Raw genomic sequence first — 26,692 nt, forward strand, 5'->3', positions numbered from 1 at the left:
CCTGACCTGGATGTGTGAATTCTCCTCTCCACATCCTATGTAAAATCTGCCTCATTGAGTGCAATGGCAAACATATTGGGATTCCAGACCCCGAAGGCCTTGATTTAGCTGAATTGAGAGAGGCAAACACTCTTTCGAGTTCGGCTTCTTTATGCCATGCAATTGTTTTATGTTTTTACATCTAAGGATTGACTTCTAGGAGAAAGAAATACATTTTCCGAGGCTGTAGTCTCCATCTATGAAAGATATTTGGAGTACCATACTGTACATTCATCCTGTGTGCTGCACACAGACCAACCTACAATGTTTGAATCACCCAAATTCCTGTTCTCCAGCAATCTTTAAACCCAAAGCCAGGATTGCAGTGTGAGTAGTAAATAGCACTGCCATGGTCCTGCACATCCTACTACTTCCAATGAGAGCAAATCTGACACTCCCAAAGCTTTTTGATTCATAGGGAAAGACAGAAAATCCTAGCTCCTTGTCTTTCCACCCAAACCCTCTTCTCCTCTTCCCCCACTTTCTGTCTCTGTTGACAATGCCCTCATCCTCCCCGTCTCTTCAGCCCGCAATCTCGGAGTCATCTTCGACTCCTCCCTCTCCTTCTCTGCCCATATCCAGCAGACAGCTAAAACCTGTCACTTCTTCCTCTTTAATATTAGCAAAATTCGCCCATTCCTCTCTAAACAGACCACCCGAACCCTCGTCCACTCGCTCGTTACCTCTCGTCTTGACTATTGCAACCTTCTTCTTGCTGGCCTCCCGCTTAGCCATCTATCCCCCCTTCAATCTGTCCAAAATTCCGTCGCACGTCTTATCTACCGCGTGAATCGATACTCTCATATCACCCCTCTCCTCAAGTCGCTTCACTGGCTCCCGATCCGCTACCGTATACAGTTCAAGCTTCTCCTATTGACCTTCAAGTGCACTCAATCTGCAGCCCCCCTTTACCTCTCTACCCTCCTCTCCCCGTATGTTCCCACCTGTAACCTCCGCTCTCAGGACAAATCACTACTATCTGTACCCTTCTCTACCACCGCTAACTCCAGACTCCGCCCCTTCTGCCTCGCATCACCTTATGCCTGGAACAGACTTCCCGAGCCCATACGCCATGCGCCCTCCCTGCCCATCTTCAAGTCCTTACTCAAAGCCCATCTCTTCTCCCTTGCTTTTGGCGCCTAACCACCTTCCCCATTCATGTCACCTACACTGACTACATAGTTTATAACCTTTAGATTGTAAGCTACCTACATTGACTACCTAAGTTGTAAGTTACCTACACTGACTACATAGTTTGTAACCTTTAGATTGTAAGCTCTCTTGAGCAGGGACTGTCCTTCCCCATGCTAAACTTGTACAGCGCTGCGTAACCCTGGCAGCGCTATAGAAATGCTAAGTAGTAGTAGTAGTAGCTGGAATAAAGAGCATGTTACTCTGACTCACTACTGCGTTAGCAATCTCAACTCAAGTTCATTAATATTAGAGGCAGTATAAATATTCAAATTTTGAGAGAAAAATATTTATTGGAACTTCATATCAATTCACACAGAGGAAGACACTAAAGTTATTTAATTGTGTCTTAATGCAGGGCCACCGAGAGACAGAGCTGGGCCTGGGGCTGCTGCCCCACCCCCTTACCTTCTTGCATCTGCTCCTCCCTCGGTCTGTCACTCTCCTGCTCCTGTGTGCCCAGATCTGGGTTAACACGTTAACACAATCAGCCGGGTCCCGACACACAGGAGAAGATAGATCAAGGGAGCAGAACCTTCTGGCACCAGGCCACCCTTGGAGACTGGGCCTGTGGAATCTTGCCCCCCCCCCCCCCGACCCCCTCTCAATGGCCCTTTGTCAATGAGATACAATCATGGATCCAATATCAAGCAAAACTTCCATTCAAACACCAAACTGTATCTATGCATACTCCAAAACACAGTTCAGCATCAAAGACTGAAATATTGAGGAATAGAGAAGGCTGGTGAAGTTTGGACTTGCTGTTAAGATGTTTGTTTGGCCCAGAAACATAGATTGAAGCTCAAAACATGATATCATGTCAGTTTGGCTCTATTGTTAGGAGGATTGAGAGAAGATGCTACAGTTCACATATGGTTTTAGAATTCTTTTCGATAATGCTTTGATATTTAACTGTATATTGGAACTGCACAAATACACTTTAGTCTAAAATTTCCTATAGCTCTAGAGAGAAAGACAACCTGCAACTTGACCAAACAGATTTACTAAAATAAGACTAAACTGCAGGGGGAAAAAAGGATATAAAAGGAGAGGAGAGCCAGTTTGGCATAGTGCTGTATACTGCCATATAGAAAATCCAGGTTTGAATCTTCTGTTAACCTGGGTCATCCAGTAAGTATAAAATTCCTCCTGCATATTTTAATAAAGTCAGCTGGGATTATTTAGGAATTGAGAATGTGGTAAAGGCAGTTAGCTTAGCGGGGTTTAAAAAAGGTCTGGTCAGCTTCCTAAAGGAAAAGTCCATAGACCATTATTATTTATTTGTAGCATTTGTATCCCACATTTTCCCACCAATTTGACTTGGGGAAAATCCATTGCTTATTTCTGGGATAAGCAGCATAAAATGTATTGAACTTTTTGGGGATCTTGCCAGGTATTTGTGACCTGGATTGGCCACTGTTTGAAACAGGATGCTGGGCTTGATGGACCTTTGGTCTTTCCCAGAGTGGCAATACTTATGTACTTATGACTGGGATAAGGTGAAGGCAATGTTCATAGACCTGGGTGGTAGAAGTCTCAGCCATTGCATAACAGTGACACCTACTGAAGGTGCACACATATAGGATTTCAGAGGACTCTATGGTCTGTGGCTCCTGGCCAAGTATAATTATTTCACAGTTGGGCATGCAGTCTCCACTCTCCTCTGTACTGAAAATGGCTGCCATGAGTTCCTACTACTACTACTACTTAACATTTCTAGAGCACTACTAGGGTTACGCAGCGCTGTACAAATTAACAATTAAGGATGGTCCCTGCTCAGAAGAGCTTACAATCTAAAGGACGAAATGTCAAGTTGGGGTAGATAAGTTTTCTGAGAAGAGGTGTAGTGATTAGGAGCCGAAGGCGACATTGAAGAGGTGGACTTTGAGCATTGATTTGAAGATGGGTAGGGAGGGGGCACGGCGTATGGGCTCAGGGAGTGTGTTCCAGGCATGGGGTGAGGCGAGATAGAAGGGACGGAGCCTGGAGTTGGAGGTGGTGGAGAAGGGTACTGAAAGGAGGGATTTGTCTTGAGAGCGGAGGTTACGGGTAGGGACGTAAGGGGAGATGAGGGTAGAGAGGTACGGAGGGGCCGCAGATCGAGTGCATTTGTAGGTGAGTAAGAGAAGCTTGAACTGTATGCAGTATCTGATTGGGAGCCAGTGAAGTGACTTGAGGAGAGGGGTGATATGAGTATATCGGTTAAGGCGGAAGATAAGACGTGCGGCAGAGTTCTGGATGGACTGAAGGGGGAGTAGATGGCTACGTGGGAGGCCGGTCAGGAATAGGTTGCAGTAGTCAAGGCGAGAGGTAATGAGAGAGTGGATGATAGTTCGGGTGGTGTGCTCGGAGAGGAAGGGGCGAATTTTGCTGATGTTATAGAGGAAGAAGCGACAGGTCTTGGTTATCTGCTGGATGTGCGCAGAAAAGGAGAGGGAGGAGTCGAAGATGACACCGAGGTTGCGGGCAGATGAGACGGGGACGATGAGGGTGTTCTCAACTGAGATAGAGAGTGAAGGGAGAGGGGAAGTGGGTTTGGGTGGGAAGACAATAAGTTCAGTCTTAGACATATTCCCACAGCAATCTTGCGAGACTGCTGCGAGTTCTCGCAGTAATCTTGCAAGACTGCCGCTGAAACTTATGGCAGTCACTTTCAGTATGGAGAGTGGAGATTGCATGGGCAGGAGCATAGGAGGATCGCTCCTGCCCCAGCTAATTAGCGCAACAACCAGCTCGCAAAATTTGACAAAAAACCAACTGGCTCACGTGAGCCAGCTCCAGCACACCACTGCATCCTTCCATACTCCGCTCTCTCATACTCTTCCTTCTATATTTTGAGCATGACTTGATTTTGCAGGAACCAAACAAAACTAATGTACATGTTATGTGGGTGACAAGTGAGTATATTTTTTTGAAATCACTACTTTTAAACATTTTATCTTTTCCCTTCTTCTTTAAAGAACTGTTGTTTTTGTGCATGTTTATGTCTATTATTATTTCTAGTTTTTTATTCTGCATTTTTCTTTCTCTGCTATAGGGTTTGCTTCAGTATAGGCAATTGTAAAGCACTCAACTCATCTAGTCTGGATTTTCTTGGAGCTGTAACCTGAACTGGATACGATGAATTTCAAGAATACGAAAAAGTCCGTGCAGCTCGTAGTCCTGCTCGAGTACCTTTGTGCTCGTGGAGTGTTGCAAATGAGTTTTTAATGATGATTTTGTTTTCCCTTTTAAGAGGAGTAGAGTCTGAAGACAATCAGCAAAAAGAGGCAATCACCAACAAGGTCAACAGATAGACGTGAAGCTGGATCACACGACAACAGCTTTGTATTCTCAGTACAGAGCAGGACTTCCTCCTCTCTTACTGTTATTTTGCCCACGTAGAATGCATCCTCCTGGAGTCCCGTTAGAGGGCTGAACACAGCCCTTAAGGAAAAGCAGAACCCACTATTTTTATAAAGGCTGGAGGACATTCTTAGGGGCAATCTTCTCCGACATGGCACGTGTTTCTCTGAACTACTTTTTCAAGGAAGTCCCCTAATATTAACCACCTCTCATCCTGCCGACATAAGCAATGGCTAATATTAGGGAACTTCCTTGAAAAAGCAATTCTACAAAACATCTGCCGTGTCAAAGAAGAATGCCCCTAAGCCAACTAGATCAAGTGTTCTACTTTTACGATGAGTATTAAGTAACAAGAATAATATAAGCCAGTTAATATAAGTTTATGACTATAAAAGGTTCATTCAACGATTAAAAAATTATATAGGAAGGTGGCAGTCACTGAACCAATGATGATTTAAGTATGTAAGACACTGTGTATGAGTGGATATAAACACAGCGCTTTACTATCGAGGTTCATTGACTAACACATTTACTTTGGCTATGGATCCTGTGGGTATCTGTGAAGAGCATTGGATATGCTTTCCATCCTGACACTGAAATGTGCCTCACAAATTGTATACTTGCTCTAGAGTCTTTCATCACCTTTCTCTGGCTGTCAGCACTCCAGTCAGCTGAGAGCAGTCTCATGATTCCACATCTTTGCAAATATTTGGGTAAGAATTTATCAGTGCTGCAACTAATCCTGATTATTCATGAACCACCAAGCAGCTGTCAACATAGTAACTTTTTCCATACATTTTAAGAGCTGTACGGACAGTGCTTTTTTTGGCTTGAGATTCATCAAGGTGGGCTTATGGACTTTATTCCTCAACGGTACATCAATCAGTACACAAAGTGAAAGAGGGCCAAATAATGTTAAATTTACTTACAAGGTATATATGGATCAGGAGAATGGTTTCTTGCTATGAGAGGTTTAGAGGTCAGCTTTTCTTTAAAACGTGGCGAAAACAGAAGGAAAATTAAATGATGCCTTGCTGTGTTCCCTCTAAGCTGTGTGGGAGGCCTCCACCTACATTCCTACCAGTGGGGGGTGCTGTTTCACTGTCACATTTTCAATAGAATGGAACAGGCAAGCTCTATAGGAATCCAGAGGACCTGCCTGCCTCTAGTAATTAAAAATATAATATTAAAACTTCACCCCCCCCCCCCCACTGGCAGGAACGTAGGTAGAGGACTCCCACACAGCTTACAGGGAACATTGTACGACACCAAATCATTTTCCTTCTGTTTTCTCCATGTTTTAAAGAAAAACTCTAAAGTTCTCATAACAAGACACCATTCTCCTGATCCTTATATATACTGTCAAGTGTTAGGGAATATGCTGTGTGACATGAATTATGTTTCCACTGGTGTAATTCTCTGAATTATACAAGAACCCTTGAAGGCCATGAGCAGTCCATTTCTGGAATCCATCCAGTGTTGTCCATTTGAAAAGTGTTTATTACTTACAAGCTTAAATTCGAGAATAGCCAGGCAATGTTTCCTCTAAGGATTGGACTGAAGTGTGCAAATTTTTTTTTTTTTTCGTGTGAGCAACACGTTTTAAAAATCTACAATTTTTGAGCACCAGTATTAGCAAATGCATTTATGTATATAGCAGGAAAAATAATTTTTGTGAGTAACCATGTACAATCTATATGAACAATCGCTCATGTGCTCCGCTTAGAGGAAACATTGCAGCCAGGGCCAGCTCAACCTGTGGATCAGGTGAGGCACTGACCCAGGGTGCTGGTGATAAAGAGTGCCAATCCCAGTCTGGTCTACCTTAAAACTCCTAGAAGGATATATGCTGGAATGGGATTGCGGTGCTCTTTATCACTAGCAATCCCTGAGCCAGTGCCTCACTTGGTCAAGCAAAAGAGGAGACTTGAGATAGAGGGGAAGATACTGAATCACAAGCAAGGGGGAGGGGGGAAGTGGAGGGGAGATATACCAGATTACAAGTGTGGGTGGGGGGGGGGGGCACCAAAGCAAAAGTTTACTCAGGGCACCACAGTCTCTTGAGCTGGCTCTGAGAATAACACAGCTAAGTGACAGATGAGGAAGACAACTGCTTGAAATAATAGCTTTGCTGTGTTCGAACTATCCATTCAGCGAGAAGAGAGGGAGTCGATAATCAACATGTGACTTTGCTATTGGATAGTATCTTGGTCTTGTGTGGATTGTACTACATTGACCTCTGACACAGATATTTATGCCGAAACACGGCCCGTGTTGGATCTTTCAATACAGGTCTGCTAGCTCTATCCTGGAGGCCCTTTGTCCTTTTTTTTTTTTTTGCTGAAATATCCATTCAAAATTATATATATATATATATATATATATATATATATATATATATATATATATATATTTATTTATTTATTTATTTATTTATTTATTTTGTATATCCCATCTCAGCATCTGTAGTAGAAGGGATCATATGTTGGCACCACAATGACAATGATGGAGGCTCCAATGACAACCGGAGGAGTATCACCCGCAGAGCCACCAGAACTGCACGAGCTAAAAAGCCTAAGATGCCAGGCAGAACAGGCTTCCCCAGGTCATTATTGCCAAACAATATCTCAGGGACACAACAGAAAGTGTGCTTCTAAATGAGAGTAACAAAGGGCGCCTTTTACTTAGCGGCAGTAAGCCCAATGCGAGCTTACCACTCACTATCTAGGAAGTACCACCAGGCTAACGCAGCAGCCCAGCAGTACGTCCCCCCCCCCGGTACCGCGCCATCATTTCCGGCACTACACAAATTTGTAGCGCCAGATACTACCCGGTGGTAATCGGGCTGTACCGCATGCTGCCCGGTTACCGCCGGGTTAGCGTGAGAGCCCTTACCGCCACCTCAATGGGTGGTGGTAAGGGCTCTCCCCCTCCCAAAATGGCCACACGGCAAGCGCTTTACTTGCCGCATGGCCATTTCCTGAAGGAAAGCGAGACCGGCCCTTTTACCAGCTGCGGTAAAAGGGGGCCTTGGCGCGCGCGTATAAAACACGCGCTGACGCCAATGCAGGCCCCCTTTGGCCGCAGCTTGGTAAAAGGGGGCCAAAGTCTGTTAGTGTCTTTCGAAAGGCAAGGACTCCCGGGCAGAACCAAAACGTGGTCCATAGTTGCTCCCTGCCTAGAGCACTTTGGGCACGTGTCCAAAAGGCACGTCCAGGAGAAACATAAAGATGTAAGAGAAAGTTATAGTGTTGCTTTCACAACTGCATATTTGGAATGACATTACAGACAGCAAACAAACAGCAGAACAAGCAATGTTCATCCAGTTCAATTACCAAATCATTATTCCACAAAGTTGTCAGATGAGCAAAATCATTGTCAGGTACAATTTCCAAAAGAAATGTATGATGGTAAAACAAAGGAACAAGTTGTTGTGATCCTACGGTATATGCGGTTGACAGTGTATCCTGCTTATCTTTGCAACACTGCTCCCAGGGCAGACTATGGACATAATGTTGCAATTGCAAGTATGTAAAGTGGTCCTTAGTTGTGTAAGTTGATATTGGGTTGCAAGTCTGAAAAGGGCTGAAGTTTAACTTCCTCTGTTAACACAGACAGAACTCCCTTAGCGCACCAAGCAGAAAATGACTTAGACTCAGTAACCTGGTAAAAAGGGATTTGATATCAGGGGTGTATCTGCGTGGGGCCACAGGGGCCTGGGCCCCCGCAGATTTGGCCCTAGACCCCCATACCGCCGTCAACCCTCCCCCGCCTACCGCCATCACCTACCCCCGCCGAGGTCCGCTTCCTCCGGTCCGGTGCCTTTAAAAATGTTACTTCAGCTGGCGGGGGACCCCCAACCCCCGCCAGCCCAGCCGAGCTCTTGTTTTAAGAAGTTCTTTATTGAAAACTGCCTGCCTGCATCCCTTCCAGTTTCGGACTGAGTCTGATGTCGCAGCACGTTGACGTCCTGCACGTACAACGTGCTGCGACGTCAGACTCAGTCCGAAACTGGAAGGGATGCAGGCAGGCAGTTTTCAATAGCACTAGGATGGAAGAAGAACTTAAAACAAGAGCTCGGCTGGGCTGGTGGGGGTTGGGGGTCCCCCGCCAGCTGAAGTAACATTTTTAAAGGCACCGGACCGGAGGAAGCAGACCTTGGCGGGGGTAGGTGACGGCGGTAGGCGGGGGAGGGTTGACAGCGGTAGGGGGGGCGGCGGCCGCGGGGGACTATAATGTGCCCCCTCACTCTAGCCCCTGTCCCCCCTACCGCCGAACCTCAGATACGCCCCTGCTTGATATACCAACTTTTTGTAGTTACAATCAAAGTGGCTTACATATTATATAAAGCCATAAAGACAACGCAGGATCACCTCAATTTCCGGAAATCACTAGAGACCGATCTGTTGGAAAAGGCATACACTACTGATCCAACTTAAGTAACTGAACTCAGCAACACAACGAAGCCATAACTTGCAATGAACAATATTACACTCTTCTTCTCTTGATTGTGTAATGTTCTGTAACAACATCACTCTGTATTTGTTTCATCACCGGAGGTGGCTAACACCTCACGGTACTACATAAGCCACATTGAGCCTGCAAAGAGGTGGGAAAATGTGGGTTACAAATGCAACAAATAAATAAATAGATAAATAAATATACATGTACTTATTTTGTACCTGGGGCAATGGATGATTAAGGGTTCCTTTTACAAAGGCTCGCTGAAAAGTGGCTTGCGCTAGTGTAGGCGTGGGTTTTGGGTGCGCGCCGATCCATTTTTTAACGCCCATGCAAAAAGGCCTTTTTTTTGCCGAAAATGGACCTGTGGCAAAATCAAAATTGCCGCGCTTCCATTTTGGGCCTGGGACCTTACCGCCAGCCACTGACCTAGCGGTAAAGAATCCGGGCGGTAATGACCTACAAGTGTCAAATGCCACTTGGCGCGCGTCCGTTACACGCGCACAAAAATAAAAACAATTTTTCAGATGTACGTATCAGATGCGCACCAAAAATGAAGTTACCGCACGAGCCGGGCGGTAACTCCATTTTGGCGCGCGTAGAAACTTACGCGGCTTAGTAAAAGGACCCCTAAGTGACTTACCCAGACTGACAAGGAGCTGTAGTGGGAACTTAACCCAGGTCCCCAGGATCAAAGTCCATTACACTAACCACTAGGTTACTCCTCCACAAGTTGGGTTTCTGGTGGAGGGCCAAAAAAGGATATTGTTTTCTATAAATTGAGGGAAGTATTTGGTGCGAGTGATGATAGAGAGGGGTAGAGGGATACAATGCCTAGACCACAGTGGAACAATCACACTAGCCTGAGAAAGTAACCTTCCATTCTCCGAACAGCTGACTGCACAGCTAATTCCACAATGGTACAGCTGGGAGCTACAGATTCAATTTTTAAATTGGTTTTTCTTGGCAGCTGCCAGAGCTCAATTATTTACCTGAAAGTCATCTTTTTTGATGTAGATTCGACATGAAGATTGACATATTTTTAATACCTTTATAAGGGAAATTCATACAGGGGATATCAAGGAAAATCTTTTTTTTTTTTTAATAATAATGGTGTACAGTCATGTTGTCATGTTGTACATTCTTTCACAGATATTGTGGGGAAAAGTTTTATAGAAGCGTTTTCCATGTATGCAGCATTTTTACATGACTCTTAAAATTGCAGAGACACATATGTATGTACAAGCATACGTGTTACTACTACTACTTAACATTTCTAAAGCGCTACTAGGGTTACGCAGCGCTGTACAATTTACATAGAGGGACAGTCTCTGCTCAAAGAGCTTACAATCTAGTAGACAAGTGAACGGTCAAATTGGGGCAATCTGGATTTACTGAACGGTAAGAGTTAGGTGCCGAATGCAGCAATGAAGAGGTGGGTTTTAAGCAATATCACATGTCACATGCACACCACACATAGAGATTTCTGGGGTTGGAGAGTAGGCAGAGATGTAAGGTATGTACATGAATGCAGTACATCCATGCAAATCTGTGTGCTACAAGGGCTGGTTCTAGGTACCAATTTTATAAATACACATAGATACCTATATTGGTTTTATAAAATGGGCAGAACATATGTGCTTTAGGAACTTTAAAGAGTAAAATACAAAAATTGAAGGAACCACTGTATTCTGTAAACATCAAAATTATAAATAGTGGAACAAACAACTCACTCATTAATCCAAAAACTTAAAAATGAAATATGTACTTGACAAGCAAAGGATGAAGGGAAAAGACCTCAGCTGGCTGTGGTCATCAGCTGACGAAGTTCTGGCTGTTCTCTTACTGAGTTGCAGCCCTTTTCTTGTCACAGCTCACAGTCTCATTCATTGGTCAAAAAAGACCTCCATTTACGTATTTATTTATTAACATTTCCAATCATCGCCTGTTCTCTTGTGCATAGTAATTTTAATAGCTGAACTTGGTCCCAATATATAATTTTTCAAACTCTGTATGACTCAATGTTCATTGATTCCAGCAAACATCTTCACTTTGAGAATGTAAACCAAGCACAACTTAGTTTAACTTAGCTTTAACAGAAGGAACAATCCCAACGGGGGACCCGTTTCACCTCTCAGACTTCTTCAGGGGAACCGTCAACCCTGCTGATGTTTATAAGTTGGTGACAGCACTTTTCCTGTCTTGATTTCCTTTTTTGGAACTTTGACATAGGCATTAGGTTATAAAATGACCTCCTTTGAGAGCAATTTGAAAAGCTACCTATGACATTTTATTTGGACAGACTGCCTTAGTCTGGCAAAATTATACACAGGGTTCAAAAAAAGGACATCTTTCCAACCACATTTGGAGGAGGCTGTGGGATCACAAAATAACAGGCACACGAAAAGCACATACTTTCCCTTTGAAATTTGGAACAATGTCCTTGGGTAAAAAGTACCTTACCCATTTGGAACTATTTGAAACTTGCTCCCATTGAGGAAGTAACCCAATGGTTAGTGCAGTGGGCTGAGAACCTGGGGAATGGGGTTTGATTCCCACCGTGGCTCCTTGTGACCCTGGGAGAGTCACTTAATCTTCTGCTGCCCCAGTACAAAATATTTAGATTGTGAATCCCACTAGAGACAGAGAAAGTACCTGCATATAATATATGTAAACTGCTTTGATTATACCTCAGAAAGGTGGTATATCAAATCCATGACACTTTGCAACACTTCCATTTACATGCCCTGTGAGACACAGCTCCCTTACATAATACCATCATTCTCTGTTCTCCCCAGTCCAGTGTTACCATGCTGTACCCTACTCAGTCCTAACCACTGCCGTCTCTCCCCCCCCCCCCCCCCCCACTGCTGCTGTTCTCCCTCCTACTCCCATACTCACCTTCACTCACAGGCAGATGATCAAAAGCAAACTCCCTTATATGGTGTGTAGCCCCACCCAGCGCATCCCAGAATGTGCTGGGCAGGGCTTGGCACTGCCATTTTGCGGTGTCGAAGGAAGAGGAGGGAGGCAGGCTGCGTCCCTCCTCCAACCAAGGTAGAGGGGTGGGCGGGCAGAGAGGGAGGGTGGGCGGTGGATGGAGTCTCAAGACCATCACACAGGGACCCTTGCCAATGCTGGGGGTTGTGTTGGGGAGGGGGGACCAGCGGTCCAGCAGACCTCCAGTCCCCATGTCACTGAGGGGGGGACTTGGTTGGTGCCAACTGGACCACCAGGGACCATTTGCTGGGGGGTTGGGGGGGCTGGAGACCCACTGGATCTCCAGCCCTCCCTGAACCTGGGGGGGGGGATCATTGGGGGGACCGGAGGTCTGCCGGACCTGCAGCCCCCATTGCTCGGGGCAGGGATAGTCAGGACCTGGTGGTTCCATGGACCTCCAGCCCCTGTGTTTGACAGGTTTGGCCTTTTGACAGCCCAGATCTGTCAAACAAGTGTGGGAGGATTGTGCTGAGTGCATGCTCAGGCACAATTCTCCCGCACTTCTACCTCATGATCAGAGATAATTGCGCTGCTTAAATTTGCATGCATTATCTCTGATCATAGAGAGAAACTTGCTGCAGAGGCAACAACAGTAACAACTCTTTCAGGTATATCAGAAGCAGAAAGCCTATTAAGGAATCCATGAGACTTTTAGATCATGAAGGAGCAAAAGGGGCACTCAGTGAGGCCATAGCGGAGAGATTGAATTAATTCTTTGCTTCGGTTTTTACAAAAGAAGATGTAAGTGATCTGCCTGTACCGGAAATGGTTTTCAAGGGTGACAGTGCAGAGTAACTGAAAGAAATCTCATGAACCTGAAAAACATACTAAGCCAAATTGAGAGTGATAAATCACCTAGACCAGATGGCATACATCCCAGGGTACCAAAAGAACTGTCATGATCTGTTGTTGGTGATCTGTAACCTGTTATTAAAATCATCCACAGTACCTGAAGACTGGAGGGTGGCCAATGTAATGCCGATTTTTTTAAAGGGTTCCAGGGGTGATCTGGGAAATTATAGACTGGTAAGCCTGATTTTAGTGCTAGAGAAAATACTGGAAACTATTATAAAGAATAAAATTATAGAACACATTAAAAAAACATGGTTTAATGGGACAGAGTCGGCATGGGTTAAGCCAAGGGAAGTCTTGCCTCACCAATTTGCTTCATTTCTTTGAAAGCATAAATAAACATGTGGATAAAGGTGAGTCGGTTGATGTAATGTATCTGGATTTTCAGAAAGCTTTTGACAAAGTTCCTCAAGAGAGACTCCTGAGAAAATAAAAAGTCATGGGATAGAAGGCAATGTCCTTCTGGGGATTAGGAATTGGTTATTGGACAGAAAACAGAGGGTAAGGTTAAATGGCCATTTTTCTCAATGGAGGAGGGTGAATAGTGGAGTACCATAGAGATCTGTTATGGGATTGGTGCTACTTAACATATTTATAAATGATCTGGGAAACGGAATGACAAGTGAGATGATTACATTTGCAGATGACACAAAACTATTCAAAGTTGTCAAAAGACTTGTGGATTGTGAAAAAATTGCAGGAAGACTTTAGGAAACTGAAAGACTGGGCATCCAAATGGCAGATGAAATTTAATGTGGACAAATGCAAAGTGATGCACATTGGGAAGAATAATCTGAATCATAGTTACCTGATGCTAGGGTGCACATTAGGAGTCAGTGCTCAAGAAAAAGATTTAGGTGTCATTGTAGACAATATGTTCAAATCTTCTGCCCAGTGTGTGGTGGCGGCCAAAAAAGCAGGATGCTAGGAATTATTAGGAAAGGGATTCAAAATAAGACCAAGAATATTATAATGCCTCTGTATCGCTCCATGGTGCAACCTCACCTTGAGCATTGCGTTCAATTCTGGTCGCCTTATCTCAAAAAACATATAGCGGAATTAGAAAAAGTTCAAAGAAGAGTGATCAAAATAATAAAGGGGATGGAACTCCTTTCATGTAAGGAAAGGCTAAAGAGGTTAGGGAACTTCAACTTGGAAAAGAGACAGCTAAGGAGGGATATGATTGAGGTCTGTAAAATCCTGAGTGGTGTAGAATGATGAATCGATTTTTCACTCTTTCAAAAGGTACAAAGACCAGGGGACACTCAATGAAATTACATGGAAATACTTTTAAAACAAATAGGAGGAAATATTTTTTCACTCAAAGAATACTTAAACATGGGAACTCGCTGCCGGAGGATGTGGAAACAGTGGTTAGCGTAGCTGGGATTTAAAAAGGTTTGGACAAGCTCCTGGAGGAAATGTCCATAGTCTGTTATTGAGATGAACATGGGGGAAGCCACTACTTGCCCTGGGATTGGTAACATGAAATGTTGCTACTAATTGTTTTTCTGCCAGGCACTTGTGACCTGGATTGGCCACTGTTGGAAGCAGGATACTGAGCTAGATGGACCATTGGTCTGATCCAGTATGGCTATTCTTATGTTCTTAAGATGTAAAAGATCTACCTGTACTAGAAATGGCTTTCAAGGGTAATGGTGCAGAGGAACTGAAAGAAATCTTGGTGAATCTGGAAGACGTACTGAGCAAAATCAACCAATTAAAGAGTAGTAAATCACCAGGACCAGATGGCATGCATCCAAGGATACTGAAAGAACTCAAGCATGAAATTGCTGATCTGCTGTTAGTAATCTGTAACCTACTGTTAAAGACATCCATAGTACCTGCTATTATTTGGGTTTCTGTCAGGTACTTGTAAACTGGATTGGCCACTGTTGAAACCAGGATACTAGACCATTGGTCTGACCCAGTATAGCTATTGTTATGTTCTTATGAATTGTTTTCCTGGGGCAGGCTGGAGGGTGGAAAAGAGGAATACACGTGGAGGAGAAAAAGAATGGCAGCACTGGGTAGCAGAGCCACTGCAAATGTGTTAGGTGCCCAGGGCAAGATTTTAATAAATAACTCAACAATCTACATTTTGTACAGATTGTTCTCAGCATCCCTCTGAGAACAATCTGCACAAAATGCATAATTAGGCATCATGTCTTTAACTGCAAACTTGGTTTTATATATATTATATATCTATAATGAGGCAGAGTTACAAAATCCATTTACCCAGTTCAGTGGCTATTTTTCTGGATGAATAGGCTATTTGAAAACTGCTCCCTCCCTCCCTGTAGGTAAAGTAGGCATGGATGTTTTTTTTTAGTTTGTGTATCCGTCTAGAACTATTGTTTTGTTTTGACTATAGCTGCCACCAAAGGCAATTGCCTAGTCTGCTTAATGGTTAATCCAGCCATGCTGGGTGGTGCTGTAGAGAGTGGATGAGAATGGGAATAGTGGCTGGGATGAGTGGGATATACACTTATAGGGAATGAGGCTTTTCCTACCATCTCTATGCTGATGACTCCCAAATCTACCTTTCTACCCCTGATATCTTACCTTGCATCCAAACCAAAGTTTCAGCGTGCTCGTCTGACATTGCTGTCTGGATGTCTCAACACCATCTGAAATTAAACATGACCAAAACTGAGCTTCTCATTTTTCCCCCCAAACCCACCTCCCCATTCCCCCCGTTTTCTATTTCTGTTGATGGCTCTCTCATTCTCCCTGTCTCCTCAGCTCAAAACCTTGGGGTCATCTTTGACTCTTCTCTCTCCTTCTCTGCTCATATCCAGCAGATCGCCAAGATCTGTCATTTCTTTCTTTACAATATCCGTAAAATCCGCCCCTTTCTCTCCGAGCACTCTACCAAAACCCTCATCCACACCCTTGTCACCTCTCGTTTAGACTACTGCAATCTGCTTCTTGCTGGCCTCCCACTTAGTCACCTCTCCCCTCTCCAATCGGTTCAAAACTCTGCTGCCTGTCTCGTCTTCCACCCGGGTCGCTTTACTCATACTACCCCTCTCCTCAAGTCGCTTCACTGGCTCCATATCCGTTTTCGCATCCTGTTCAAACTTCTTCTACTAACCTATAAATGTACTCACTCTGCTGCTCCCCAGTATCTCTCCACACTCGTCCTTCCCTACACCCGTGCACTCCGTTCCCTGGATAAATCCTTCTTATCTGTTCCCTTCTCCACTACTGCCAACTCCAGACTTCACTCCTTCTGGCTTGCTGTGCCCTATGCCTGGAATAGACTTCCTGAGCCCCTACGTCTTGCCCCATCCTTGACCATCTTTAAATCTAGACTGAAAGCCCACCTCTTCAACATTGCTTTTGACTCGTAACCACTTGTATTCACTCGCCTCCACCCACCCTCCTCTCCTCTTTCCTCTACACATTAATTGATTTGCTTGCTTTATTTTTTGTCTACCAGATTGTAAGCTCTTTGAAAAGGGACTGTCTTTCTTCTATGTTTGAATGAGAGAATGAGGAGAAGGTATAGTGACAGCAGATGGAAGAGAAGCAATGGATGAGAGGACAAGTGATGATTGTACTAGGTGAAGAGTGAAACAGAGTGTAGAAGGAAAGCGGAGAAACAGCGACAGCAGCTGCCAATTGGGAGGAGGAGAGGTAATAGCTGCAGCGGGTGGAGAGGAAAGGTAGAGGTGGATAGCAGAGAAGTGAAAGAGCTCTCTTTTTCATCAAGCACTGCCATTTCCTCCCCTCACCCTCCCCACTGACAGTTTGAACTTCGTGGGTGTGGCTTGGATCTCTTTCAGGGAGAGAAAACTAACAACTTATAGCAGCAGCTTCAGAGAGCATTTTCCATCTCACAGATAGGCTGCAGAGAATACCTTCTCCTGCTTTAGACTTAGCCTGGCCTCAGAATGACATCCTATAGTATATCTCCTATCAAACTGAGCTCTCTTTTTCATCAAGCACTGCCATTTCCTCCCCTCACCCTCCCCACTGACAGTTTGAACTTCGTGGGTGTGGCTTGGATCTCTTTCAGGGAGAGAAAACTAACAACTTATAGCAGCAGCTTCAGAGAGCATTTTCCATCTCACAGATAGGCTGCAGAGAATACCTTCTCCTGCTTTAGACTTAGCCTGGCCTCAGAATGACATCCTATAGTATATCTCCTATCAAACTGAGCTCTCTTTTTCATCAAGCACTGCCATTTCCTCCCCTCACCCTCCCCACTGACAGTTTGAACTTCGTGGGTGTGGCTTGGATCTCTTTCAGGGAGAGAAAACTAACAACTTATAGCAGCAGCTTCAGAGAGCATTTTCCATCTCACAGATAGGCTGCAGAGAATACCTTCTCCTGCTTTAGACTTAGCCTGGCCTCAGAATGACATCCTATAGTATATCTCCTATCAAACTGAGCTCTCTTTTTCATCAAGCACTGCCATTTCCTCCCCTCACCCTCCCCACTGACAGTTTGAACTTCGTGGGTGTGGCTTGGATCTCTTTCAGGGAGAGAAAACTAACAACTTATAGCAGCAGCTTCAGAGAGCATTTTCCATCTCACAGATAGGCTGCAGAGAATACCTTCTCCTGCTTCCACCCACCCTACCCCTCTACCCACCCACCCCTAGAGTGACATGTCTTATATAACCTCCCTATCAACCCACTCATTACTTTACCTCACCCATTTCTATTCTTCTATCACCTTCTCCCACTACTCCAACCAGAGTTACACCTAATCACACTGACCACCCTTCAACATCTTCTGTCCTTCTGTGACTGTTCTCTTGTGCTTGACTGCTTAAATATTTTAAATTTAAATGCTTTACTTTTTGTCTATTAGATTGTAAGCTCTTTGAGCAGGGACTGTCTTTCTTCTGTGTTTGTACAGCGCTGCGTACACTTTGTAGCGCTCTAGAAATGTTAAATAGTAGTAGTAGTAGTAGTAGAGGTTGCGGCAGCCATTTTGACAGCGGAGACCACAGATCATTCCTGCCCCCAAACTATGCCACAAGAACATCAATGATTGTAAGGTGGGCCCAGGAGGCTTATGGGTAGAGGGAGAAGAGGTATGAGGGGGACTGCCCCTGTTTGGGGGCAGGACAGGGTGGGCTGGGCCTTAGCGCTGATTCGGGGCAGTAGTGGCCAGTTTCAGTTTCAGACAAAACTGAGCAGCAAATTTTGGCTGCAGTTTCAGTTTTGGCCAAAAACAAACAACCCTCCCCCCCCCCCCCCCCCAAGAAAAACAAAACCGAAGCAGTCACCTTCTAGAGCTCTGGCTTCCAGACTCGAGTGCAGATACTATTCCATAGGCAGACAGAATTAGGAATGCTACAGAGGTCGTGTTTACCGGGGCATGCAGCTAGAAAATGTTTTATTTCGTGTGGTTTCCCATGTCAATTCCCATGTTCATTTTTTTTTTAACTCTGTCGTCACGGAATCAATGTTGCTAAGAGTGCACACTCTTTCAAAAGAGCGCATGAAAAGACGTGACATTTTGGGCTTGATTCAATAAATGGTGCTCAGAAATTAGCACAGAAAAAGTCAGAGCTGAACAGTATTTTATAAAGGGTGCTCTAGGATGGGTGCCCTTTATAGAATAGCGTATAATGCTGGAATCTGTGCCCAGTTTTGGGTGCGATCATGTACAGCAACTCAGTGGCGTTCCTAGGTGGGGGCCGTGGGTGCGGTCCACCCCGAGTGCATGCCAATGGGGGGAGGGGGGTGCCGTGCGTACGCCTGTCCTTCCTTCGGTCCATGCTCCCTCTGCCCCGGAACAGGTTACTTCCTGTTCTGGGGCAGAGGGAGCATGGAACGAAGGAAGGACAGGCGCGTGCAGCACCCCCCCCAGCGGCGTGCACCCGGGGGGGTTCTTTCACGGGGGGGGGGTCGCGCTGCATCCGGGGGGCGGGGCGCATCAGCGATCCGCCCCGGGTGTCAGCTCCCCTAAGAACGCCACTGCAGCAACTTAAACCAGTGTAATCCCAGCATCCAAGCTGGACACAGATCCTCCAAATTCTATAACACTATGTGCATTTTAAGGGAACGGCCCTGACCCGCCCATGTCCCCTCCCTTTTTTTACACACTTTTTATGTATGATCTATATGTCTTAGTTTTTTTTTTTTTTTTTTTTAATTTATTTATATGGTATAGGTTTTCATTTGTTTATTTTTCTATGTTTTAGACCCCTGATGCAGGCTAGTAGGGCCGAAACATGAATCGTGCCAGGTCTCGTTTATTGATCTTGAAGTTTACCGAAATAAAGAAGGTTTTTGGACACCATCTGTGAGAGGTTTTCCTTTCTGTTCCTCCACTGTTTTTTGCCCCACCCACGTTCCTCTCATTGTTACGCCCCTTTTTTCAGATTCACTCAGAAACAATTAGGTAGTATTCACTTCTGCACCAATCTGCCATTTTTGGCCCGTTTCGGCACCTTGCTTCCATTATAATGCTTTTCGATGCCAACACATTGGTGCAGAAATAGTGCATAGCACTAAACACCATATACAGAATTCCCTACTATGTGTTTTTTTCTGCTTATTTTTGTTTGCAGTGACATGACATTTCCTACCTTGTTTCAAATGAATGCAATCTAGTATTTACAACCACTGAGTCTCAGCCATCTCACAGCTATGACATCTAGTGGCCAGATTTTGGGGGCACATGCTCTGAGTTTACGAAGAAGCCCTGGTCTGTTGTTCCTAGCCTGGACTGTTACCGAGACGGCTGGATGAAATTGGGCTACACCATAAAATGTGAACATATGCTGCCATACTGAGACAGACCGAAGGTCCATCAAGCCCAGTATCCTGTTTCCAACAGTGGCCAATCTAGGTTACAAGTACCTGGCAAGATCCCAAAACAGTAAAATACATTTTATGCTGCTTAGCCTAGAAATAAGCAGTGGATTTTCCCAAGGTCATTTTAATAATGGTTTATGGACTTTTCTTTTAGGTATTATGACTCTGCCCCGGTATCATGCTCTCATTCATCTCGCCCCCTGGTGGTCAGACCTGGTGGTCGCAATGGACTGTCTGTTGATGGATTCCCGATTCCAGAAGTCATGCCAGTCCAGATTTTCTAGCCTGCCAGTTGGTCTCGAGACTTTTTGGAACTCAGCTGTTTCCGTACCTGGTGAACTCCCTGGCTGTTGGCCCTTATTAACCACCTGGAAGTGTTTCTAGTTTGCCTTGCAACAGAGGTCCTCAGAGGTGTGTCTTCTGCGGTTGTTTGTTGCTGTGCTTTCCCTGCTACGTTCAGTTTCTGCCTTTGAACCTTTGCCTGGACCTGGACTTTGACTTTGTTTGCCGCCTGCCTTTGAACCTTTGCCTGGACCTGGACTTTGACTTTGTTTGCAGCCTGCCTTTGAACCTTTGCCTGGACCTGGACTTTGACTTTGGTTGCTGCCTGCCTTTGAACCTTTGCCTGGACCTGGACTTTGTTTGCCGCCTGCCTTGGAACCCATGCCTGGAGCTGGACCTTGACTTTGTTTGCCTGGCCCCGGTTCTGCTGGATTCGTGGACTGTCTTCCTGCTCCCTGCTGTGGCTTCTGTTCCGGTGGGTGTTCCTCCTGCCGCTGCCGCCCTCGGCAGTAGCCCAAGGGCTCACTATCCAGTGTTTCGTGTGAAGCGTGACATTAGGAAACTATCCAAACCTTTTTAAACCCTGCTAAGCTAACTGCTTTTACCACATACTCTGGCAATGAATTCCAGAGTTTAATTACTTGTTGAGTGAAGAAATATTTTCTGTGGCTTGCTTTAAATTTACTACTTAGTAGCTTCATTGCATAACCCCTAGTCCTAGTATTTTTGAAAAGAATAAACAACAATTCATGTCTACCTGTTCCACTCCACTCAGTATGTTATAGACATCTATCATATCTTCCTTCAGCCATCTCTTCTCCAAGCTGAACAGCCCTAGCCATTTTAGCCTTTCCTCATAGGAAAGTCGTTCCATCCCCTTGCGAATGAAAGATCATGGCATCAGAACTTTGTAAAGGCTGGCTGTGGTCAAGGCGGAGGCCCCAAAGAAGTGAAGGAAGCTGTAAGGCCAGAAAAAGTCTTTCTTCAAATGAATACACCAAGCCTCTCTTCCCAGGTTCATTAGCTTGGACAGTAAACCTCTTTCACAGCAGTCATCAGATGGGCACATTTGTTGACACAGCTTAACACAATGGTTTTGCACTTTCAGCTCCAATCTAGCACATGGATGAGCCAAAAACCTGCACAACACACTTAAAATCATAATTTTTAAAATAGACCATATAGGGTAATACTCAGTGACAGACAAATCAGCATAATGTCTATTTCCAACATGTAAGGTGCCTGTGTCCTCACTTTATCTTGGCAGCTCACTATTATTAGCAAATGGATCAATACACATAGATTTTCATCCTTTTTAGCCTAAAATATAATCCATCCAATTAAAAACAACAGTTAATTAAAATTAAGATGCTTTAGATACAAACACATATCCCAAATAGTGTTTGGTTAAGCAATTAACATTCCAAAACAGTAGCTTTTGTCCCATGAGGTTTACATGACTTGAGAGAGAGGATAAAGATGCAGACTCATGCATATTAATTTGCTCTTGTCTTATGGGGCGGCAGATAAATGAGGAGTGAATGTCAGCCCCAGTAATTGGTTTAACAGAAAGAAAGTTTAGTTAAAACATCCCTTTGCAAGTGACAGAACAGAACATGATTCTGAAGGGTTTCATAAGGGATCTCTGCAATCTCACGTTTAACAACACATGTTATTAAATATATATAACGGTAAACAGAGAACATGAAACTTCCTAGGGATAAATCTTAAGGACATAAGAACAGGGCCGCTGAGGGGGGGGGGGGGGCAGGGTGACAAAATTCCCCGCGACCGGGCCTCCAAGGGGGGGGCCCAGCGCCGGGGTCTCTCTCTCTCCTGCTCCTCACGGGACCTGAGTGATCGCGTCCCAACAGGAGCAGGAGAGAGAAAGCTCCGGCGCTGCGGCCGGCTCCCCCTTGGAAGCTGGGGAGGACCCGGAGAAGCACCTCCAGAGCTGCTCTTCTGTTCAGCTGAGCAGCTGCTTTTCCTCTCAGGGACACATACAGAGTAACATAGTAAATGACGGCAGATAAAGACCTGCATGGTCCATCCAGTCTGCCCAACAAGATAAACTCATTTACATGGTATGTGATACATTGTATGTATACCCGAGTTTGATTTGTCCTTGCCTACAGCATGAACTGAGAGGAAAAGCAGATGCAGGGGCAGGCAATCGACTGAACAGCAGCGCTGGAGGAAGACGTCTTCTGCTGGTGGGGCCTGGGAATCTCCGTCAGCCAACAAAGTATTTCAAGATCATCCCGTAAATTTCTCAATCTGCACTTCCCCAGCTGTAAAGGTCTAAAATACAAGCTGATGCATGCCACTACCTTCTCCTACATGAGCACGCAGTTATGGAATGTATTACCTACAGACCTGAAAACAATCGACAAAATAACTAACTTTCGCAAATCTCTGAAGGCATATTTCTTCAACAAGGCCTACAAAGAGAACATGTAGCCTCAATAATCCACCTCACCAATCTACCCAGTTATGAAAGTCCACCTTCTACACTTACCATATTCACTTCCTGCTTTCTTCCCTTAATTAATCCCTGCACATTACTAATTGTATCTGATATCCTAAAATGACAATGTCATAACAAAACTATGTAAGCCACATTGAGCCTGCAAATAGGTGGGAAAATGTGGGATACAAATGCAATAAATAATAATAATTACAGCAGCGATCTGGGGGGAACAGTGGTGATTGTGTGTGTGGGGGGGGGGGGGGGGCAGCCGCGATCCGGGGAGGCAGCAGCCCTGCATAAGAACATAAGCATTGCCATACTGGGACCGACCGAAGGTCCATCAAGCCCAGTATCCTGTTTCCAACAGTGGCTAATGCAGATCACAAGTACATAGAAAGATCCCATAATAGTACAATACATTTTATGTTGCTTATCCAAGCAATAAGCAGTGGATTTTCCCAAGTTCATCTTAATAATGGCTTATGGACTTTTCTTTTAGGAAGATATCCACACCTTTTTTTAAACCCCGCTAAGCTAAATGCTTTAATCACATTCTCTGGCAATGAATTCCAGAGTTTAATTACATGTTGAGTAAAGAAATATTTTCTCCAGTTGTTTTGAATTTACTACTTTGTAGCTTCATTGCGTGCCCCCTAGTCCTAGTATTTTTGGAAAGAGTAAACAAGCCATTCACATCTACCGGTTCCACTCCACTCATTATTTTATAGCACTAGTTTCAAGAGCCATCAGCATCTTTCAAGTAGAGCTATACATTTTGGGACATGCAGAGTTTTTGCAGGCTTCATGTTCTCTATAAAATAAATGTGACCCGCTGAGTGAAAAGGTGTCAAAAGTGAGGTATGCAACTTATTTATAGCACGAGACAGAAGGATATCTGGTGGTTGGGAGGCGGGGATAGGGCTGGGCAGACTTATACGGTCTGTGCCAGAGCCGGTGGTGGGAAGCGGGACTGGTGGTTGGGAGGCGGGGATAGTGCTGGACAGACTTGTACGGTCTGTGCCAGAGCTGGTGGTTGGGAGGCAGGGCTGGTGGTTGGTAGGTGAGGATAGTACTGGGCAGAATTATACGGTCTGTGCCTGTGCCAGAGCCAGTGGTTGGGAGGTGGGGCTGGTGGTTGGGAGGCGGGGATAGTGCTGGGCAGACTTATACGGTCTGTGCCCTGAAGAGCACAGGTACAAATCAAAGTAGGGTATACACAAAAAGCAGCAAATATGAGTTATCTTGTTGGGCAGACTGGATGGACCGTGCAGGTCTTTTTCTGCCGTCATCTACTATGTATATCAATTGCACAATCCTACCAAATTTTAGCCTTAGGTATGGACTAATTATGTCTTTTAAAAATGAAAAACTTTTATCAATTATAAAAGTAATTAACCCCGGAAATCACATACCCCACTTTAGGTACCTGAGGCTGTAGAACATGAAAAACATTAAAGTTATTTAAACAAAAATTGCAAAGTCCCATTCTACTGACCCTATATATTACACAACACTTTTAAAACTTTTATAGCTTTTATCTCTGATATTTGTAGAGGAACTGAGTTCAATTCCCACTTCAGGCACAGGCAGCTCCTTGGGACTCTGGGCAAGTCACTTAACCCTCCATTGCCCCATGTAGGCTGCATTGAGCCTGCCATGAGTGGGAAAGCACAGGGTACAAATGTAACAAAAATAAAATAGATACTATTGGAGATTCTACATGGAATGTTGCTTTTCCACTAGCAACATTCCATGTAGAAGGCTGCGCAGGCTTCTGTTTCTGTGAGTCTGACGTCCTGCACGTACTTGCAGGACGTCAGACTCACAGAAGCAGAAGCCTGCGCGGCCACATTGGTGATCTGCAAGGGCCGACTTCTACATGGAATGTTGCTAGTGGAATAGCAACATTCCATGTAGAATCTCAAATAGTAGCAACAGTGGAGGAGTGGCCTAGCGGTTAGGGTGGTGGACTTTGGTCCTGGGGAACTGAGGAACTGAGTTCGATTCCCACTTCAGGCACAGGCAGCTCTCCTTGTGACTCTGGGCAAGTCACTTAACCCTCCATTGCCCCATGTAAGCCGCATTGAGCCTGCCATGAGTGGGAAAGCGCAGGGTACAAATGTAACAAAAATAAAATAGATATTATTGGAGACTCTACATGGAATGTTGCTAATATTGAGATTCTGTTGCTACTATTTGAGATTCTACATGGAATGTTGCTAGTCCACTAGCAACATTCCATGTAGAAGGCTGCGCAGGCTTCTGTGAGTCTGACGTCCTGCACATATGTGCAGGCGGCCACATTGGTGATCTGCACGGGCCGACTTCTACATGGAATGTTGCTAGTGGAATAGCAAAATTCCATGTAGAATCTCAAATAGCAGCAACAGTGGAGGAGTGGCCTAGTGGTTAAGGTGGTGGACTTAGTTCCTGAGGAACTGAGTTCAATTCCCACTTCAGGCACAGGCAGCTCCTTGTGACTCTGGGCAAGTCACTTAACCCTCCATTGCCCCATGTAAGCTGCCATGAGTACAAAAGCACAGGGTACAAATGTAACAATAAATAAAACCCCATTTTTGATACCTTTTTGCTCAGTGGGCCAACGATGGTTTCTGAAACAAAGCAATGCAAGAAATGAAGGTATATACAGGGTGATACCCCTTGCTTTATTGGTTTAATTTAATACATTTCTTGACTTGCTTTTAGGAGGCTTGTGCTCTCTTCCCCAGGTCTGAACAGAATGATCAAAAAATGGCATTTGTCAGAAAATCTTTTGCTCGTTCTGAACTGAGGAATGGATGCTAGGTCCAGATAATGTTTGTTAAGTCAAATAAAAAGGTACATTATGTATTTTTCATAAAGTATTAGCCCTTATTTCTATGCAGAAAATACAAGTGAACCATAAACCGGATTCCGATGACAGTGTGGAGACAGGGAAAGGGCAGGAGGCAGCGAGGGTTAGAGTGATCAGAAAGTGACAGGCAGTGGGAATTTATGGCTGGAACTGTGTTAAGGAACCCAGGTCTCAGCTGAGTCCTGTCTTGTCGGTTTCAAAGGGTCTGCTCAAATTTAATTTCAAAAAACCTTAACTTCTGGGTTGTCTGTATGTCTCTTTTGGTATCCCATTCACTGATGAGGGGTTGTCGTTGTGAAAAGTGAAAATATTATGTTATTTCTGTGTATTCAAATGGACTTGCAGGGCAACCACACTATTTTAAACAAAGGGGGAAAAATCGTGATAACCCTTAGCCGGAAAGAAGTACCTCCCTTCCAAAGAAATCTCTTCCCCAGCAGCCCCGTCGTTCCCCTTACCTGGACAACCTCGGGGAGAGGCATCACCGCGTTCCTCCTGCGACCTCCAATCCGGAACTTGGCTGCTTTGTAAATCTTCCAGTACACGAAGAGCACGACCCCCAGTGGGAAGTAGAAGGCTCCAAAAGTGGAAACGATGGTGTAAGAAGGTTCCTGGCTGACTTGACAGTTTTCTTCCCCGGGGGTGTAGGTCTCCCCCCAACCGAAGAGGGGCGCCAGCGAGATGACGGCTGAAAGGGCCCAGGTCAGGCCGATCATGATGGTGGAAACGCGCTTCCTGGTCTTCAAGGTGTACTCCACGTGCCTGGTGATGGACCAGTACCGGTCCAGGGCGATGGCTGTGACATTCCAGATGCTGGCCGTGCAGCACAGAACATCGAAGGAGATCCAGACCTGGCACAGCAGCCTGCCCAGCCTCCACCTCCTGCCCGACAGCTCGTTCACCAGGCTGAGGGGCATCACCAGCGCTGCCACCATCACGTCGGACACAGCCGTGGAAGCCACCAGGTTGTGGGGCACCCGGTGGAACGTCTTGACCCGCAAGATGGTCACCAGCACCAGCAAGTTCCACAGAAAGGTGGCGATGATCAGGATGACCAGCAAAGTTAGGATCAGGATGCTGAAAATGGAGAAGGGGCCCCTCCGGAGGATGCTGTCCTCGGAGCTGTAGTTGACCCCCACCGCTGACCCGTTGATGTCCATCACCGTGGCCATTGCTCCAAGCAGATGCATCTAAGAAAGGGGATCCCCACAATTCTTCCCCCTTCCCCTCGGATTATTAATTTAGGCACAGAAAGAGGGGGGAAAGTCAAACTGGAGCCCATCTCAGGGCTTCCTTTGCCATGTGCCTTGGCTCTCCGGCTCTGGAAGGCGGATCGAAGCGAGCGGCGGCTCCCTTATATTTCCATTTCAAAGTGTCCTGTAGGCGATTGAAGGGCCGATCGTCCATCCTCCGAAT

At 45.2% G+C, this 26,692-nt stretch overlaps 1 protein-coding gene across 1 annotated transcript in view; it reads right to left on the bottom strand.

The window, feature by feature from the left end:
- LOC115459552 (5-hydroxytryptamine receptor 5A-like) overlaps nucleotides 1-26,448 on the bottom strand; it is a 38,974-nt gene extending 12,526 nt beyond the window's left edge. Inside the window, exon 1 of the mRNA XM_030189364.1 lies at nucleotides 25,735-26,448. Within this exon, the coding sequence (XP_030045224.1) occupies nucleotides 25,735-26,448 (714 nt within the window). The remainder of the gene's footprint in view (nucleotides 1-25,734) is intronic.
- Nucleotides 26,449-26,692: the final 244 nt, after the last annotated feature.

Source organism: Microcaecilia unicolor, unplaced genomic scaffold (assembly GCF_901765095.1).
Source record: "Microcaecilia unicolor unplaced genomic scaffold, aMicUni1.1, whole genome shotgun sequence".
NCBI lineage: Eukaryota > Metazoa > Chordata > Amphibia > Gymnophiona > Siphonopidae > Microcaecilia > Microcaecilia unicolor.